Raw genomic sequence first — 20,973 nt, forward strand, 5'->3', positions numbered from 1 at the left:
GTGTTTCCTTAGATGAGAATGTATTATTATTATTATGTGGTGCTCGTGTTTCCTTAGATGAGAATGTATGCTGCTATTCCAAATAATAATAATAACAACAGTTATTATTATCATTATTTTGTGGTGCTCGTGTTTCCTTAGATGAGAATGTATTATTATCATTATTATGTGGTGCTCGTGTTTCCTTAGATGAGAATGTATGCTGCTATTCCTAATAATAATAATAACAACAGTTATTATCATTATTATGTGGTGCTCGTGTTTCCTTAGATGAGAATGTATGCTGCTATTCCAAATAATAATAATAACAACAGTTATTATTATCATTATTATGTGGTGCTCGTGTTTCCTTAGATGAGAATGTATGCTGCTATTCCAAATAATAATAATAACAGTTATTATTATCATTACTATGTGGTGCTCGTGTTTCCTTAGATGAGAATGTATGCTGCTATTCTAATAATAACAACAGTTATTATCATTATTATGTGGTGCTCGTGTTTCCTTAGATGAGAATGTATGCTGCTATTCCAAATAATAATAATAACAACAGTTATTATTATCATTATTATGTGGTGCTCGTGTTTCCTTAGATGAGAATGTATGCTGCTATTCCAAATAATAATAATAACAACAGTTATTATTATCATTACTATGTGGTGCTCGTGTTTCCTTAGATGAGAATGTATGCTGCTATTCCAAATAATAATAATAACAACAGTTATTATTATCATTATTATGTGGTGCTCGTGTTTGCTTAGATGAGAATGTATTATTATCATTATTATGTGGTGCTCGTGTTTGTTTAGATGAGAATGTATTATTATCATTATTATGTGGTGCTCGTGTTTGCTTAGATGAGAATGTATTATTATCATTATTATGTGGTGCTCGTGTTTGCTTAGATGAGAATGTATTATTATCATTATTCTGTGGTGCTCGTGTTTCCTTAGATGAGAATGTATTATTATCATTATTCTGTGGTGCTCGTGTTTCCTTAGATGAGAATGTATTATTATCATTATTATGTGGTGCTCGTGTTTCCTTAGATGAGAACTTATGCTGCTACTCCTACTTGGTGGTCCAAGAGAGCCAGAGGATAGGACTTTTCCAGTGCTTGTCACCGTGTGACATAAAAAATGAAATTATTCCTCATCCAGGCCAATCGACCCGATGGGAATACAAACAGAATCCTATGACACAGGGAGGTGAAAGGAAGTCTTTCTTAACTGAGAATGCATTCAACCTATTTTTTAATTTTTTTTATTGTGGTACCGTTCATTTAGAACTAAACAAGTAAAATCACATATTACAGATCACATGCAACACAGCACTCAAAAAAGAAAACCTTTGCATACATTACATTAATCTAACTATTCCAACAGACATTTACATCTAATTATTCATTGCCATCGCGTACATCAAAACTAAACGCACACATTAGTAATTAGTAATTTGTTCCGTAATTTGTTCCGCCATGCAACCCTCCCTACAAAGTCTTTTGGGCCCTCACATTACTTGGGGGCAGCTCCCATCTAGCTGGCCACATGACCTTCCCATAAAAAAAGTGTGTTACTCATCATACTTGGATATTATTGGTAGGCCCTAAATTACTTACGCAGTGAGAAAAGACATGTGCTACATGAAGTGAGGTAATGACGGAGCAATTCAATTTCATCAGTATCCCCACATAAGCGACACCTCCGCTCCGCCCTTGGTGTACACAACCAAGCACCCTTAACAGCCAAGATAGGGAGCTTGTTTAATCTCATCAGCAAAAGCACTCGCCTCAGGGATGGACTAGGGTATTTGCAACCTATCATTAATAAGACACTTCCCTATTACCAAAAGTGGCTTTAAAAAGCAACTCAAACTTTGTATTCACATGTCTGAAATGTGGGGCCTTGAGACCAATTACAATAACACGCAGGTTATGATATGGCATTCATAACGCGCCTGTACACAAGTGCTTCTAAGTTCGAAAAGGTGTGCCGAGGAAAGGAGAAGGACTGGGGAAAACGGTTCATTTTGAAATCGAGGGAAGTGCATTGGAAAATGTGTAAATTTATGAGAAAAAAACACCACCATGCAACTGTTGCTAGATTTGCAGAAACAAATGGGTTCTGGTCCATTGAGTCATCTCTCAATGTATACCAGCTGAGGGCAAGACACTTTATGGAGTTGACCTCTGGGGACAAGGTAATCTTAGCAGCCGAGTGGTTTGTGGAAATTCATTTTGAATAGCCCTTCCAGATCCACCCCAATGCGAGCTATACATTGTGAGCCAGGCCGGACAAGTCTCAATGAACTAGCCAGGTTAACACCAATGTATTATTGGATAAAATGACAGTCCCATCCAGACTTGAGTAAATGCAAAGATGCAATGTGTGATGTTTTGGCACCTGAAGAGTTCAAATGCACCCTGGTTCAAATCTGTAAGATCTACACTAAGTAAAATAGGTTTCCATGAGGTGTCGCCATAACCAGAAACAAGATGCCACCACTGCAACTAAAGTATGTAACCTACTATGTAAGCAACTTTTGTAACTAACCATCTTAAGCAAAAAATAAATCTGGAAGGACATTTTTTACCTGGTCAAGAAGGCCTACCACGATTGGGCGCAGGAACGACATAAATAAACAGGCATATAGAAAGTAACCTCATTGGAGACTACTACTTGGTGAAATTCAGCTATGGACTTCTTCTGCACTTTGATTAACTTTCACTTTGGAATCTTGTCAGTTGCCACCATTTTGAAATGGTGGCGCCCCAACCTTACTGATAAGGCCCCGGTGTGCAAAACCGCTAAAGAATCTATTCAGCAGTTTCTGTGTGTCACCGATTTTATGAGGAAATACAGCAGCAGAATTTGAAAATATGTTTAAATAATGGTCAAACAAGGTGGTTAGCGGATGACGAGGTGTTTTGCAAATACACAACATGATTAGACATTGTATTTGCGCCAACAGGTTTTTTGCAAATTGCCTGGTGACGCAGGAAGTCACGCGTTATAGGTATTGAAAAGGAAGCACAGTGCGAAACAGACAAAATTGTACAAAGGTATTATTGGAATGTGTACAAGAGGCCATCGTTGGCCGCTCACTTACTGGGACAAGTACAATTACAAAATTTAATATTTAACATGTATAATGAGTCCATATTTTAATAATGTTGTAAAGTATGAATTTACATATAATGAATTTTGTATCTATGTAGTTTTACGACTTGTCGAAATAAACGCAATATGATGATGAATGTGATATCCAAGTTTTTTGTCGTTTGCAGCTATTTATGTAATAATCTGTGTGTGTCGGGTAAATCTGCTATAGTCTTTTTTGTGCCTAATTTTTTCACTTACTAATTATTCAGATGTCATTGTTATTTTGGAACCCTGATAGTCTTGGGTAAAAAAAAAAAAAAAAAAGCCCCAGAGGGACATTACCCAAAAGGGGTGCTCCTGTCGGAAACATTTCTGGGTATGACTCGGACATCCCCTTTAAGAATGAGTTGAATGATGGCCACCAGTGAAAAGACCTCATAGCAAACGCATTCTTCTTGCAGGCAATTGAAACCCATCTTGTAAAAAGATCTGCCGGAGGACTGACCTACATTGCGGAATGGAGAGGTGGAATCCTGGACCACAAGATGGGGCACCTGGCCTGCTTCTCGGGGGGCATGATCGCCTTAGGGGCGGAGGACGCCAGAGAAGACAAAAAGAAGTATTACATGGACCTGGCTGAGCGGATCACGCACACCTGTCACGAGTCGTATGCACGGTCAGGTACATGTAAGAAAGCGTGCTTAGTTTCACGATCACATGCATTTTGTAGCTCAGTGGCTAATCTGAGCATACGTTGGCAAAAGGACAGTCCCTATGTGCAAGTTACCAATTGTGTTCAATTACACACACAGCTTGAGGTCTTGTACTTGGCCTACATGTATCATGCCAATTCAGGAAGCCTATAATTGTGGCCGGCCAATCGTTAGCCCCAGAAATCACTGATACTCCTATTCCTTTGCTTGTCAGTCTGGTCCCGCCCACCAGGGAAGTCCAGCACCAAAATGCTAGGCAATTCTATTCTGAACAAGAGTACCAACAGCAACCCATGAACTTAAAGAGGCGCAGCTTCACCTCACTGATGAGGCCCGACAAGGCCGTAACACGTGTCTGAGGTTGCTTATGGTACTCGAGCCCAGAGGAGATTTGAGTAGCATTTTGGTGCTGGACCGCCCAAGCGGGTGGGACAAAGACTGAAGTGCAAATTTATGTTTATGCTCTGTGAAAAGTACAGTGAGCCAAAACGTGGTTGTACACCCCACGAGTGGGCACCTTCCCATAGAACCGGTTATTTGGCATTTTCGTTCTCGGTAGAGGGGCTCCCAGACCTTTTTGTGCATTTTTCGGAACTTTGGGTTTCACCCTAAGTTACCCAGGGTAATCCAGACGTGGACCCCTTGCTCACTGTGTCTAGAGAGGCACAGCTTCACCTCACTGATGAGGCCGAAACACGTGTCTAAGGTTGCTGTTGCTACTCTTGCTCGGAGTAGATTTGCCTAGCATTTTGGTGCCGGACTGCCTAAGTGGTAGTGATATGCAAATTAATATTTATCTTCTGTAAAAAGTACAGTGAGCTAAAACGTGGTTGTAGACCCTCCCAAATGGGCACCTTCCCACAGAACAGCTTATTTTGCTGGGTTTGTTCTCGTTCAAGGGGCTCCCAGATCTTTTTTTTTTACTAAATCCATAGGTAGTGTAGCCTCTCCATCAACATCAAAATCAGATATGGGCAGAGAGATTCTGTTGGTTTACCTTCATGGAATGGCTTAATCCGCTCCATCAAGCCTGATAAAAATGACACAAGTGATGAAAACATGCTCAGAACCTACCTCTGCATTTTTCCCCCATCTGTACGATTTTGTCCTAGCATCAAAATTATACTGTTAAGGTCAGTGCTTTAAGTGGAAGGCAGAATAGAGGAGTGGGGCTCTAGTTAGAAGTCGTGGGCTGAATACATGTGTGTGGGGTGGCCAGGGCTGCCACCCCACCCACCAGTACTTAGGCTATGTCCCTAATTAGGTCCTCCCACCTCGCTTATGGGGAGTAGGTGCCTGGCAAGTCAAGCAGGAGAGCTTATATATCCCACTGTTGTACACTGTAGGGGAGTCATGGTATCACAAGTATGGCAGTGACACAAAAGATACAATTTGTAAAACTTTTGTTAATTTCATGGGGTTTGGAAAAACTCCAACTTTGCCCTATAAATAGGATGGGAGTCATCTCAACCATCACATAATAAAGAAAACAGTCTTAGTCGTGTCTGTAAAATCAAAATGTCCTATGCTAACAAAACCTAATGCCTTCCCTATCTCTTGTACAAAACAATATATATATTTTTTTTATTATTCTTGGTTTAACAGATTGTTGCAGTTTTTACAAGATTTGTGTCTTTTTATATCTGGCCTTGTTTCTTTTCTTTGAAGAGGAGCCTCCTTGTTTGTGGTCCTTAATTTGTTCTTATTCACGTGAGCACTCGATTAATGTGTCGAGATGTAGGCTATCGAATAATTTTACCACTGCAATGGCCCTTTTTGTAGATTGTGTAGATTTACCAGACATCAAGTGGTCCCACCAGTGTTGTTCTAGGATTAATGTGTTTTTAATCAGGTGGACCATGTGGGTTTCTCTGTTTTGTGTTGTTCCCTTGCATGTTAACAATAGGTGCCTTACGGTTTCCACGTTTTCCTCGGCCTTCCAGTAGTGACATTTATTGGTGGGTGATCCAATAAATGTCGCTTTTTGTACAAACAATGTGTAAAGGAAGTATGTACATAAAAGGAAAATCAGTGTTCGACAAAGAATAAATGTAGCTGCATCATCTCTCCTCCACACGTTTAGACGGCATGGAATAAGGCAGTACCATATGCAAGATGACACACTCTGGCTCGGGCTTTAACACTGAAACAGTTTGGGACTTGGATCGAGGCCCGCCTGGCCTTCCACATTGAAGACTCTTGTTCCAGTCTTCCCCGCATAACGAAACAAAACGGTCACACCGGTCCCCTTCTGTTGGACTCAGACCTCTTAAAACAAACATTTTAAGTTCAATGTTGTTCCCCCTCTGCCGGGCTCAGACCTTTCTCAGTTCGACAATACTTGCCGGGGCTCCCTTCCCTAACGGTTCTCCCCCAGTCGGCTCAGATCGCTCTTCAGATGTCGAAGACTTTCGAGTGTGCAGGGCTTCCTTTACAGACCTCCACAGGACCACTTCAACTCATAATTAAATGTTTGTATTTTCCTCTCCCCTTCTCTCAGGGTTAACTTCGTTCAATTTTGCTTTTACAGTTCATTCACTTTTATCACCCCCAAACAATTCATCTTTTACAGAGACTTTCGAGTGGGCTACTCCTTTTCGCCGGACCCCTCCCTTACTCAGTATCGCTGATTCCACAGCTGTCTGCCTTTCCTCGCGTCTCATCCACACATGTGCAGCCTTCACTTGCGATATATTGTTGCAAACCTCAATCTTTCTTAGCACATGCCGGTCTCTCAGGTCACTTGCCAACTCACTGGCTGGGCGCGGTTCTTTCTTGCTTTTTCAATTTCCAATTCACAAGTCAAGGTTAGTACCACAGGCTTGGCCTCGCCAACACGGTCGTTCACCCAGGAGGGTCGCTGGCGTCCTTGAAACACAATGCAGTCTTCTCTATTGGGATCTGGCCTTCTCCACCTGTCTTTTGTGGCTTTGTGGAGGCAAAGACCTCCTGTAGGGAACTCTTGGGGCTTTCGACCTGCTGCTCTCGTCCCTTGGTCCGTAGCTCTGCTCCAGTAGGCTTGCCTTTGCCCCAGAGGTTCTACTCGTACTGGTGTTCCACCTTGCTCAGAGTGTGTCTCTAGGTTCTGTCTTTTATACGTGTTAGGAGAGCTAATTGGAGTCAGGTGTATGCACTTGAAGTCAAGTGCCTGACTTTGCTTGACCCGATTAGTATGATGCAGAAATGTTAGGCTTGTTACTCTGTCGCCTTCTTCCTCGGCCTAGTGTTTGTGCAGAAAGGGGTGTAGGGGGAGGGGGGTCGGACATCAGATCCTAAAAAATAGGAGGGGTTAGAGGTACTAAAAGGGGGGAATACCACATCTCACCGTCGGCTGCGTCACCCCCACTCCCTGAAGATCCCTCACCCAGGTGATCCTCTCTCAAATGTTCCACACCCAGGGACTGGATCCAAATGTGATGGCCATGCCCTGGCCACCCAAGAGAGAGAGATCCCAGGGCACTAGTGGGTGAGACACACTCTGGTTTCTCACAACACCCTCATAAACTGGCTCACCCCTTGTTCTCATCTTTGTTCTATTGTACAGGTACCTATTACGGGAATGCCTCCACCATCTACAAATAGTTTATTTTAAGTCATTTCTGATCGAAATTGACATCCTTGTTCCTCAAATAAATCCAAATTGAGTTTTAAGGATTTCACAGTCTATCCAACAGGTATTTTATGACGTCAGCATACAGGGGGTTCTTGGCGTTCTACTACTGTGGCATGGAGTTTAGGCACAAAAGGGTTGTTAAAAGAATACTTGTGCACTGTCAACCCAACCATGGAAGCCGCAGGTACACAACCCTCCCACATTGATTTACAGGAGATGCCTTCTTTGATTACACAGGCAACCAATGGGGGAAGAGGGTTAGGAAGAGGGTTAGGAAGAGGTGTTGGGTAGGTATGTGGCATTTAGGGTAACCAGAAAGAGGTTAAGGAGTATGAAAATGGATGGGTAGGGGTAGCACTGGGTAATACACCTCCAATACGTCCAGAACTTCCTGCCACGGACCGTAACATTCCCAATGTTTCTCTCCTAAACCTGAATCTATATCTATTCACCCTTCAATTAACATATTCCTACCAACATATGCTCACCTGAAATAACATTTGCCTGCAAACATGTCCCAACTTCACAATAACATTTTCCTGCAACCATGCCCCGACTTCAAATAATCTTTTCCTGCAAACATGTCCCAAGCGCCCTTCTCCAACACATGAAGTTGTCCGCACCTTAACATGGGTTTTACACCTGGCATAGACTCCTGCATGCACTCCACCATCTCAGTTCATCGAATGCACAGTGTTCATTTGTCCACATTGCAATTGTGCACTTCTGGCGTGCTTATTCATTGACAATTATGTATTCCTTGAATACTATTCATTATCCATGCAGCTTGTCTGCAAGCATTCTCTGCAAAAGGAAATAACAAATGCACTTCTAATAGTTGGCCCACAATTCTAAATTAAATAGTTCAGAAGCGCAGGCAGAGCACTTAACTGAAGCCACTGAACCCGCAAACGAGGCCAGGGGCACTGATGACTCCGCCCGATAGACTGGGTCCACAGCTATGGTGCCTCTTTTAGCTGTATCTGAGTCACTGTGTTGGCCTCCCGCCGGGGAATCACTGCCGTGGCCCGGGCTAGGAAAGATTTGTTGCTGCTTCTCCAATTCAACGTCGCAGGCCTGGGCCCTCTCTCTGTTAGCGGTCTCATACAATGATGAGTCAGTGTTCACTTAGTAATTTCCTCATGTCGGCGGTGAGCAGCGTGGTGTGCGTGCTTTAGGTGCTAATCACAAGCACTGTCTGAAGCACGTTGCCCGCTTTTGAGAGCCTGCCGCACACAACCTCTGCCCTCAGGATCTCTGGGAAATTTAGTTACGTGCCAGAATTCCCCAGCTCCCAATAACTCTGGCACGGACTACTCCCACACGTTCACCATAATTCCTGACAGTACTACCCCTCTCAGACAAAGGTGTTGGGATGCTCTGGACATCTTCGATGAAACTGTTTAACTTTTAATGGGGCATGCACATTTGTTGCTGATTCTCAGGACTGCTGCTCAGGCCCATAACCCGCCCAATCCACATAATAAAACAATGTCCTTCTCCTCCTCTCAGAGTCCAAAATACTCTTTACCTTATACTCCTCTTGCTCCTCCCAATCCACATCGCTCACAGATAACACTTCTGCTGCCAATCTGACCTCCGCTGGCTTTAACAGGGAAACGTGAAACACAGGATGGACCTTCATACTTTTTGCCAGTTGTAACTGTGTCACATTAGGTTTAACACTTCTACCACCTCAAACGGTCCTACAAATCGAGGCTACAACTTCTACGCTCTGTTCAACCTCAAACGTTTTTGCCAATCACACTTTATCTCCCACTCTATATTTGGGAGGTGGCTGCCTCTTTCCATCAGCATATTTATTATACACCTTCTTGGCATTGTGCACATTTTTTTGAGCCTTCTACCATCCCAATTGGATTTCCTGAATCCACTCTTGAACTGCTGTGACCACATTTACTACCAGCAACCTATCTGGCAACATTTAGTGATGGTAACAATACAGGCAAAAGAAAGGGGACATTTGCAGAGACACATGATCAGAATTGCTATAACACCATTCTACTAACCATAATGTCTCCAACCAAGTATTTCTTAGTTGAGCCACCAGACAGCCCAGAAACTCTTCCAATGCCTGATTCACCCGCTATTTCTGCCCATCTGTTTGTGGATGAAAACTGGTGGACAACTTCACTTGAATACCCAATTGACTGCAGAAGGCTTTCCAAACTTTTGAGGTAAACTGTGACCCCCTTATCTCAGACTACTGAAGACGGTAAGCCCTGCAACTTCACTAAATTCTGCACAAACAACTCTGCCAACTGGCCAGCCGTTGGTATTCCCTTACAAGGCATACAATGCACCATCTTGGTCAAATAATCCATTACCGTCCAAATGGTATCATAACCTTTAACTTTCGGCAATTCTGTCACAAAATCCATGGAAACATTCTCCCACGGTTTACTTGGTGTTGATAATGGTTCCAGTAATCCCATTGCCTTTGATGGGAGAAAGTATTCTTAGCGCACACTGCACACTTCGCAATCCATTACTGAACCCTTTGCACCAACTGTGGCCACCAAAAATATCTTTGAATCTGTTGCACTGTCTTTCCGATTCTTGCATGTCCTGCCAACGGTCCCTCATGAAACCATTGTAGAATTTGTTCTTGCACCTTTTCCCCTTGGACATATATCTTGGTTTCCTGATACAGTAGCCCTTCCCTTATATACCTGTCAGGATTCTGCTTACAACATTCCTCCTTCATCTACTGAGTCCAACCCTGCCTGAGCTCCATAACCCACCCTTCCTCCTCCCTTCCGATTACACGTTTTGGTGGAATTGTTGCCTGTACCTCTCTCTCCCCCTGCTCTTCCTGATGTCTAGATAAAGCAGCTGTCTTGCCATTCTTTTTCCCTGGATGATAAGTAATGAGATAATCAAACCGCACAAAGTACTGTGACTACCTTAATTGCTGAGCACTCAGTGTTTTAGCGCTTCTTCAAATACTTCAAATGCTTGTGGTCCATCAAAATTGTTAAAGTATGCCTGCCACCCAACAGGTAATGTCTCCATTCCCCCAACGCCTCTGTAATGGCCAACAATTCCCAATCTGCAACTGCATAATTTTTCCCACAAGCTGTTAATTTCTCTGAGAAATAGGCCACAGGATGCAAAATGCCTTTCTCATCCCGTTCGGAACAATATGGCCCCTACTTCATCCCCTGATGCATCTGTTTCCACCTGAAAAGGTTTCATCGTATCAGGATGCCTGATGATGGGAGCAATGGAAAAAGCTTGTTTTGGAATCTCCAATGCCTCCCACACCTGCTCATCCCACTCAAATGTGACCCCTTTCTTTAACAGTCTCGTAATGAAGTCACCTTCTCCGAGATGAAAATGAGCAAAGGAAAAAAAGGATTGTACATCCTTGACTTTTTTTAGGTTGCGGCCACGCCACCACTCCCCTTACCTTAACCGGGTCCATTTCAATACCTTCCGGTGTCGATACATAACCCAAAAAGGTCACTGTGGTCACTTCAAGCACACACTTCTCCAACATAACATACAACTGATTCTCCCTTAACTGCTGCAAAACCCTCCTCACATGTTCCCGATGTTTTTCCTTAGACTCTGAATATATCAATATATCATCAACGTAAACCACCACAAATACATCCATGAACTCACTCAGTAATTCTTGCACAACAAACTGAAAATGCTCCTGGCGCGTTGCACAGTCCAAAAGGCATAAGAAGATACTCAAATAGGTCTGATTTAGTTCTGAATGCAGTCTTCCATTCATCACCCTCCTTTACTCTTACCAAATGATGTGAATCTCACAAATCCAACTTTGTAAATACTTGAGCTGATCTTATTTGATCTAATAAAACAGAAATCAAAGGCAATGGAAACCTGTTTTTTACCGTAACTTGTTGATGGCTCAGTAGTCGATACAAGTCCTTAATGTTCCCTTCTTCTTTGGAATAAAAAATAAAGGAGATGACACAAGAGACTGAGAGGGCCTGATGAACCCAATTTCCAACCCCTGGTCTAAATATTCCTGCAAGTGCAAGTTTTCTGCCTCAGTTAATGCATATATATGACTGCAAGACAGACTAGCATTCAACTGTATTTCAATGGCACAATCATAAGGCCTATGAGGAGGAAGCATCTCTGCCATTTTCTTCACAAATACATCTTCATAATCTTGATACCCCACGGGTATATCGGTGCTGATGAAGCACACATACTGTGCCAAACTCACACTCGCCACCAACCCAACCACTGGCTTCTCGCTCTCTTCACAATACCATTCACATTGCTTAGCCCCAAATGGCACAGCTCTTGTCTGCCAGTCAATTGCAGGTTTATGTTTCACCATCCACTGCATCCCCGAAATGATTTTAAACTGAGGCGCTGCAATTAATTCAAACACAATCCTTTCTTCATGTCTAGGGAAGCAACACATTCCTAACTCCTGTGTCTGTGTTGTAATAGGCTCTGATGTTAACAACAACCCATCCACTGACCTTACCGGTTCAATAATAGACTTAGCCTGCACTGGGATTTTCAACTTCTGAGTGTACTCCACATCAATAAATTACCCGTACCCCCTGAATCTATCATAGCCGCCGTCGTGACTGTATATTATCCAAAAGATAACATCACCAAAATGGGCATGTGGTTCCCCTGGGGCTGCTTGTGAGGATGTATATGTCAGAGCCTGCAGCCTCCCTCCTACTGCCGCATTTCTATCCCAACTTCCTTTCTTCCGAAAAGGGTGCCCTTTCGGCATGTTAGGACAATCTCGCAAGAAATGCCCTGCCTGCCTGCAATATAAACATTGTTTCTTCGTCCTTGCCTTCTCTTCCACACTGAAAGTACCCCGTACACTCCAAATTTAAATGGGCTCCACTTCACTACTCTTTACCTCCCTTACCTTATCCAAATGCACCATTGGTGTATATTCCTTCCGCCACTCCCCTTTCCTTTCTGCCAACCGATGATCCATTCTTAAAGCCAGATCAAGGAGCTCAGTACAAGTCTGGGGTTGAGGTTCTACTTGGAGAATGGCATCCTTCAACTCATCCCTCGAACCCTGATAGAATGACACCTACCTCTTCTCCGCAGGCCACTCTGCCTCAATTACCATCTGAATAAATTGAGTAATGTAAGTGATCAAGTCTTTTGCCCCCTGTTTCAACAGTAACAACTCCTTATCGGCAGCTAATGATATGGGCCATCTGTCAAAAAGCCTTCCAAACTCTTGTTTAAACAACCCCCAGTAATACAATATCGGTCGTCCTTACTGACCAAGGGAATAGCCCAGGCAGCGGCACCTTCCATTACATAGGAAATAAGAAATTCTGTCCATGCTTGGGTTGTCTGAAACGCCAAAGGTTTACACAAAATATGCAACTGGCATCGCGTCTTGAACATTTTAAATGGGCACGCATCCCTGTAAAAACCTTCTGGGGGTGCCTATGGAACTGGCCCTGAAGGAGCCACCACTACAGAAACTGCCACCACCCCCCAGCCTCCAACCTGTACAGGGGTAGCCTGAGCAGTCAAGGTCTGTACCTGAACACTTAATGCAGCAATCTCTGTCTTTGACCTATCTAACTCCCTCTGCATCTCTTGTAATACCTTCATCATGTCGGCCAAGGTGGAGGCTATCGTGTCTATGCTGGTTCAGGTGGTAATAATACTGTGGGCTTGTGAGTTTGGCAAAGCTGTGTTTCTGCACTCTCAACCCAACCACAGAACAGTAAGGTACACAAACCTCCCACCTTGATTGACAGGAGATGCCTTCTTTGAATACATATGCCACCTCCAGGCAACCAATGGGGATAAGAGGGTTAGGAAGAGATTGTGGATAGGTATGGAGGAGTTAGGGTAACTGGAAGGAGGGTAAGGAGCATGAAAGTGGATGTGTATGGGGTAGCAGAGTGTAATACACAGATAAACACTGTACCTCCGATACTTCCAGAACTTCCTGCCACGGACCGCAACACTCACAACGTGCCGATCCTACACCCGAATCTGCCACATGCATTCACACTTCAATTAACATATTCCTACAAACTTATGCTCAACTCAAAGTAACTTTTGCCTGCAAACATGTCCCAACTTCACAATAACATTTTCCTGCAACCATGTCCCAAATTAAAATAACATTTTCCTGCAAACATGTCCCAAGCGCCCTGCTCCAACCCCCAGGAATTTGTCAGCACCCTAACATGGGTTTTACACCTGGCATTGACTCCTGCATGGACTCTACCATATCAGTTCATCAAATGCACAGTGTTCATTTGTCCACATTGCAATTGTGCACTTCTGGCGTGCTTATTCATTGACAATCATGCACTCCTTGAATACTATTCATTGTCCATGCAGCTTGTCTGCAAGCGTTCTCTGCAAAAGGAAAAGATAAATGCAACTATGTAGTTGCCCCACAACTCTAAATTAAATAGTTCACAAGCGCAAGCATAGCACATAACTTAAGCCCCTGGGTCGCGGACGAGTTCAGGGGCACTGATGACTCCGCCCGATAGACTGAGACCCACATCTACGGTGCCTCCGCTAGCCATGTTCCAGTCACAGTGTTCACCTCCCACCGGGGGAAATCCCTGCCACGGGATAGATTTGTTGTTGCGGCTCTAATTTACCGCCGCAGGCCCGGTCTCTCTCTCTCTGTTAGCGGTCTCGTGGAACGCAGAGTCGGCCTTCAGGTGGGCAATTCCTCGTGGCCGTGGCGGTGGCGAACAGCGTGGTGTACGTGCTTCAGGTGCTAATCTCAAGGACTGTCTGAAGCACGCCGCCCACTTTTGAGAGCCTGCCGCACATGACCTCTGCCCCCAGGATCTCTGGGAAATGTAGTTCAGCACCAGAATACCCCAGCCTTCATTAACTCTGGCGCGGTCTACTCCCACACGTCCCCTATAATTCCTCACAATTTGTCAAGGTTGTTCTGTAACAGGTAACTCGTTAAATACTCAATCGTTCTTTCAGAAAAACCTAACCCTTACTGTTTCTGCATCCACCATGTTAATGGATAACATTATAGTTTTCAACTGAAAATAACCGTAATCACATCACCAGGTGAAAACCTATTTAATTAATCGGATATAGGATCCCTGGGTTCCCCCTTGCTAGGTCACTTATTGCACGCAAACTTAAATAGCAAAACAAGTTTTTGTTGGATGAGCGCATTGAGTGGCTGCTATTTGGATTGTTCTTTTTCATGACATTACCATACCTTTTAGCAAATCAGAAACCCATCCTGTTTGTTTGTATTCCCATAGAGACCAACTTGGGGCCAGAAGCCTTCCGATTTGATTCCGACAGCGAGGCCATGGCCACCAGATTGAGTGAACGCTACTACATTCTGAGGCCGGAAGTGGTGGAAAGCTACATGTATTTGTGGAGGTTTACGCATGACCCAAAGTACCGGCAGTGGGGTTGGGACGTCGTCCAGGTACGTCCTCATTTTATAATACATTAGTCGTGTTTGTCGAGAACTAATGTAACATATTTCCATGAAAGTGTTTATGTTCTAAGATAATACTTTTTAAAATATATATATATTTCTGAGGCTTGTGGAATCTGCTTAGATCACATGCTGTGCATAGGCCGACATCTAGTGGAAGCTGCGGAGTATTACAGTTTGTTTTTCGAAACTCGAAAATGGGCGTCGACACAGGCGTGCCAGTAATACTATCCCTAGTGTGACGTCCACTGTACCCAAGATCCCTCACGCGTCTAGGATCCTCAGATTGTTTTTTTTCCGCCATACTGGTCGGAAGCATCTTGCGGAGTCCCCTGGCCTTAGCCATACTTTTGCTAATTATTGAAGTTTAAAATTATTTATTGACATCCTTCCCCACCCCAACGTCGACCCTCGACACTCGACGACGGCTGGAGAAGACATCGACCGTCGGCTGCTGCACGACAGATCTGGGCCTCGGAAGGCCGCTGGCCTCGGCCCGGGCCTAGTAGGCCGCTGGCCTCGGCCCTGCAAGTAGGGAGAGTGGGGGTGGTACATACTCTTCACTCTTGGTATATAGGTACACCTTATATATTTCCTACACTTACCAGCCCGCTGCCTCAGGGTGCGTATGGAGGGTACCCCTTTCCAATTCTGCCCCAAGTGCAACCGCAAATACCCTTGGGTCGACAGGCACGCCACGTGCAATCTCTGCTTGCCGAGGGACCACCCCGAAGCGAACTGCAGAGCGTGTAGTAGGTTTAAGCCTAAGACACTTAAGGACCGTTCGACAAAGCGTTGGGCCCACCACGCCAGGCAGGCGGCCATGGCAGCGGAGGGCGCCTTCAGCGATGGCAGCGACGCCGTACTTTCGGACGGCGAGGGCATTACGGCGTCGAAAGACTGCCGAGCGCAGGTCCCCGACTTGGAAGGTTGTCCGGCAGGGCGGCTATGGGGAAGACCCCCGGCGACGCAAGCGCTACACACCCTACACACACTAAGCACACTAAGCCCAACCGAACCTCGACGACGTTGACTTCTCGGAAAGAGGCACAGATAGAACGGTCCGACTCGGTGTCCTCTGGGCGCTCTCGATCGAGATCGCCTCATGACGCAAGGCAATCATCCACTCTTGCCAAGAGTGCCTCGCTCCCTAGATTAACGGAAGTTCGATCGTCGGAAGACGAAGACGACTTCCACCCCCAGGCCGCGCTCCAGGAGACCGAGGCCGCAGTTAACACCAGCGAGGCCCCACGCTCGAAACAAGATACCTCTCCCGACCCTCGACGCCAGGCGTCGAAAGTCTCTGGGGCCTCCAAGGGGCAGGGAAAACATTTTTCCACGCACGGGGAGGGGGGGAAACAGCGGAAAGCACAGCCTTCCACTCCTGTAAGACCATCCTTCCACCCTAAGCAGACAGACACATCTACTGGGACATCAACATCCAGCAAGGGTACCCTTGATAAGTCCTCTAAGTTGCCTACTAAAGTCATACCCTGTTCCAAAGAATGGTCTAGTGAAGACATAGGCCCTCATTACGACCCTGGCGGAAAGGGGAAAACGATGGCGGAAATGCAATACCGCCATCGAAAAGCGCTCGGTGCGACTATGACCCGTCACCGCAAAGTACGAAGCCATTAGCGACACCGTAGTGAACGCCAACGCTAACTGCACTAAGCACGCGCGCGCGCACCATGCCAAACCGCAAACACCACCATGGTGCAACGGTACGCCAATTCCGACCCTAGCGGACATGTACCTAACGCCATCAGGCATGGCGGAATGGACCATTCCGCCATGGCGAGAAATACGGCATCGTGAACCAACCGTAAATGGCCCACTGAGTGCCTGTACTCCACTCCCTGGCCACATTGCACAACTCCTGGCAGGCGCAATGTACTCACACCATGCAACCAGTGAAATCTACAATTCACCCATGCATGCCAACGTAGAAATGCATGCAGGTGTTCAAAGCGCCCCGTGAGTGGGCATCCATGTACGGCATGTCACCATAGCCGTACTGATGCAGCACAGGCATGTGAAGGTACAAGACATCAAAATGGAAATCAAGAACACATGACACAAAACAACAGTAGTCCCCCATCGCTTGCCACCAGCGCAAGGCAACATCCAAAACAGCATCCTGAGGGGGATTGCACCAGCCCTGTACTCTTGCCAGTAAACAAACCAACCATCAGCAGAAGCATGTACCACACAAGTTGGCAGAGTGACTGAGCAGCCAGGCTCATCCCAAGAGGGGCCGATGGGAGCTGCAGGGCACAGATGGCATGAATACAGAAGCAATTCCAATGGACATGACCCCAGTCCCCCTCCAACAAACGCACGCAAACACAGGCACCTGTGACCAGCCACATTCTGAACATCCCATCATACCATCAATCGACCTGGCTGACAGGCACCAGTCGGCCAAAAGCCAATCCCCCGCCCCTGAACAGCACATCATGTAAACAGTCACAATGGCAGCCCCTATCCGTGACCATACTGTGCTACGTAGGCAAAAGCGGCCAGTACTGTACCACACAACTCAACTCAGAAGGCGGAACACAATGCAGATCATCTCGCAATACATACCGCCACAAATCGAAAATCGCCACATCACCTGCAAAGAATAACGCAACACGCCAAATATCGGAATACAATTTAAATGCACATCCAAATGACAAAGGCCTCACAGCAATTTGTAAAATAACACCAAAACATCCATCATCACCGAGGGCTGCATCTGCAATAATTGACCAGCTTCCACTTGTGTGACGCCCTGTACCATCATGGCACACAGGGCCAACATCAACGTTCCAAAAGGCAACATGGAAGCGGCAAGAACCGCAGGTCCGTCCCATGAGGCAGGCACTAGTCCAGCTGAAAGGCCGAAATGTTGCACCTAGCCACCAGAACAGCGTAAGGGCATGTGGCCCATTGGCGATCGTCCCATAAGATCGTAATGGTGCTCCACTGATTCACCCGAAGCTGCAGGTGTCGAGAGTAAAATCCATCTGGAGGAGTGGCGTACAGATGGCATCTGCAATAGGGCAGGAGATACCTGTCACCCAAATGAAACACAAATTAACCGATTGCACTACAGGACACATGATGCATCACTATCTTCATTCAACACACCAAATCCACACCCATATGCATGCTAGCCCACTCCAAAGGAATATACACACCCCTAAATCAGTATCGATACATAACGAAACCAATCGAGGTTAATACACCATTGGCAACGTCGGTTACTGTGCATGCGTCCGTCAAGATAGAACCCATGACATGGGATTAGTAACGTGCCTAGACACAAGTGTATGAAGGCGCGTCGAGACAGGGAGGATCCGACAAGGGCAGATAGACGTAAGTCCCACTATGGCAGCCTTGCATCACATAGCGCAGGGGAAGGGGATTGAATCAAAAAACACATGTACATGGCAGACCCTAAATGGAATCATCTGTCCATGCATCCATTCATCATTCCCTCATCCCGCAATGAAAACGCATGAACATCCACTCACATAATATGTGAAACTTCCATCGCGTCTGTGCGTAATGCAGTCTGCAAAAACCACTGTGCTCCTGGCCGGATCTGTAGTGTTGTGAAGCAAGATGGACTTGGGAACGTCCTGCCTTATCGTCCACTACGCTATTGCGCATCCCATTCAATTCATGTCATTCATTGCTTGCTCGTTATGGGCCCTGTCCCAAGGACATTCAACAATAGAACGTTACATATCCAGGCAGACCTGTGGGCGTCTCCTCACCGCTACTTCGCAACCAAAAATGCTGGCCTTCGAATTCCTCACTTGCAACATTACGTCGAAAAGGCTTCTGTGAACGCTTGCATTCACAACCACATCAATGTAGTGCGGCTGTGTGTCATAATGCTAACTGGCTGCAATCACAAATGGGACGCCACGCCCGTCGGTGAAGTACGATACTGTGCTGCATGAGGGTCGGCCATCGATCGAGCCCTACATACCACTGACTCTTCACAGGTATGTAAGCGGCTGCAATCATAGCATGTGTAACAATGGGAGCATAGCATGAAAATCAGTCAAAGTACATCACACTGCCATCGGGATTTGATACATGATTCCAATCCCAAGATGCCATGCGGCCAAATGCAGCCTTACGTGCGGGACGTGCTCGGCCAGAAGGGATTGCATCTGCCACAGATTCATTCAATCAGCACAGGTGGAGGCCATACAGGCCGACAGCACATATATAGCAGACCCAAACCCCTCCCACAACCACTCCCACTCCAAAATGCTACCGGCAGGACTAGCGATGTTGGGCCTGGGGCACCAGATAGCACTGCAAGTGCTACAACTACAAGAAGACGACGAACAACAACAGGTACAACAACCGGGCGCACAGGGGAGACGGAGGAGAAGGAGGAGGAGGAGGGCAAGGCAGGGTCAGCAAGGCCCACAAGCACTGCCACTACCACCACGCAGGCGGCCCGCAATCCCACGCCTCCGAGCTGATCCGTTCAACCTCACTGCTGAGCAGATCCACACCCTCTACCGTTTGGACCGGGACACCATAATCGCCATTGTGGACATGACACATGCTGACCTCGTGAGCATGATAGATAGCCCAACCGCCATCCCACCCCTACTGAAGGTGGTGTCTGTACTCCACTTCCTGGCCACAGGCACCTACCAGCACACAGTCGGACAGTTGCATGGCATTTCACAGCCACTGTTCTCACGGACACTCTTCCAAGTGCACGATGCCCTCCTGAAGCACGCCGACGACCACATCACACTACCACGCACGTACCAGGAGATTACCAACGCAAAGGTGGGATTCCATGCACTTGGCGGCATCCCGGGTTGCATTGGTGCCATCGACTGCACCCATGTTGAATTGGTTGTCCCACATGCCATGGAGGTCCAGTACCGCAACCGGAAACAATTTCATTCAATCAATGTGCAAATGGTGTGTGACTCCAACAAGATCTTTACGCATTGTTGTGCCAGATTTCCAGGATCTACCCATGATTCTATGGTCCTGAGGAACACAAGAATACCACGCTACATGGAGCGACACGCAGGGCACAGATCCTGGCTACTCGGTGAGTCTCATTCCATGCATGACATCGTGGCCCATTTGATGCGTCAATGACCTTGCAGGAGGGGGGGGGGCTACTTAGCACTATCATTCCACTGACACCCTTTATTCGTCCCATACAGGTGATGCCGGGTATCCACTGAAGAGATGGCTCCTTACACCAATCCGGAACCCACAGAACCAGCATGAGGAGGACTACAACCATGCCCACTCACGTACCCGTGTGGTCATTGAACAGGCATTCGGCCTACTGAAGGCTCGTTTCCGCAGCCTCAGCAGGTCTGGCGGGGCACTCATGTACAGCCATGAGAGGGTTTCTAAGATGGTCATGGCATGTGTCATGCTGCACAACATGTGCATACGTAGGAATGTGCCCATGCCCCCTGACGCTGTACTGCATGCACCTGAAGATGATGATGATGAGGGTGGGGATGTGGAGGCACCCCAAGGAGTCCATGAGGCACAGGATGCACGTGCAATCCGACAGAGCATCATAGATGCATGCTTCTAGCAACCACGCATGGTGCCTATTACACGGAAAGGGGACCTGTGGCACTGTGTGTGTGTAGTACAGGCACATAGTGGACTGTACGCCTATGAAGGCCTCGTACGCAAATATCAATGTCCACACATGTCATTGGATGATAATGAAGTGCTGTATTGTTAATGTGATTTGATTTATACACCCTATGGACCCGCCACCCAGTGAAGCCCAACACACCCCCTCCACCCTACTTCCTCCCCCCCCAACACCAGTGTCCAAATATGCATGCTGCCCGTGGGTAGACGCTATTGCAAGCCCCCTCTACGGGTATCAGGGGCACCCCTGCCCGTGGAGCGCAGGTTCCTGCCAGATCTGCGTTGGGGGCTGCCCTGGACGGAACTTGCCACGGATGACGTCTCTGCCTGCTCGCGTCCATGCATGTCTCTGAGGGTTTGTGAGAGCTCCGAGAGCACACGGCGCACAGCAGCAAGTTCAGCACAAACGTCTTTGGACGTCGCATTCAGTTC

General features: G+C 46.3%; 1 protein-coding gene across 3 annotated transcripts in view; it reads left to right on the plus strand.

Annotated features, from left to right (window-relative positions):
* MAN1C1 (mannosidase alpha class 1C member 1) overlaps nt 1–20,973 on the plus strand; it is a 321,546-nt gene that overhangs the window by 248,431 nt on the left and 52,142 nt on the right. For all 3 annotated transcript variants that reach the window (XM_069622732.1, XM_069622733.1, XM_069622734.1), the window contains 2 exons: nt 3,563–3,782; nt 14,696–14,868. In XM_069622732.1, the coding sequence (XP_069478833.1) occupies nt 3,563–3,782; nt 14,696–14,868 (393 nt within the window). The remainder of the gene's footprint in view (nt 1–3,562; nt 3,783–14,695; nt 14,869–20,973) is intronic.

The sequence above is a fragment of the Ambystoma mexicanum genome, chromosome 11, assembly GCF_040938575.1.
Source record: "Ambystoma mexicanum isolate Mex_15411 chromosome 11, UKY_AmexF1_1, whole genome shotgun sequence".
Taxonomy (NCBI): domain Eukaryota; kingdom Metazoa; phylum Chordata; class Amphibia; order Caudata; family Ambystomatidae; genus Ambystoma; species Ambystoma mexicanum.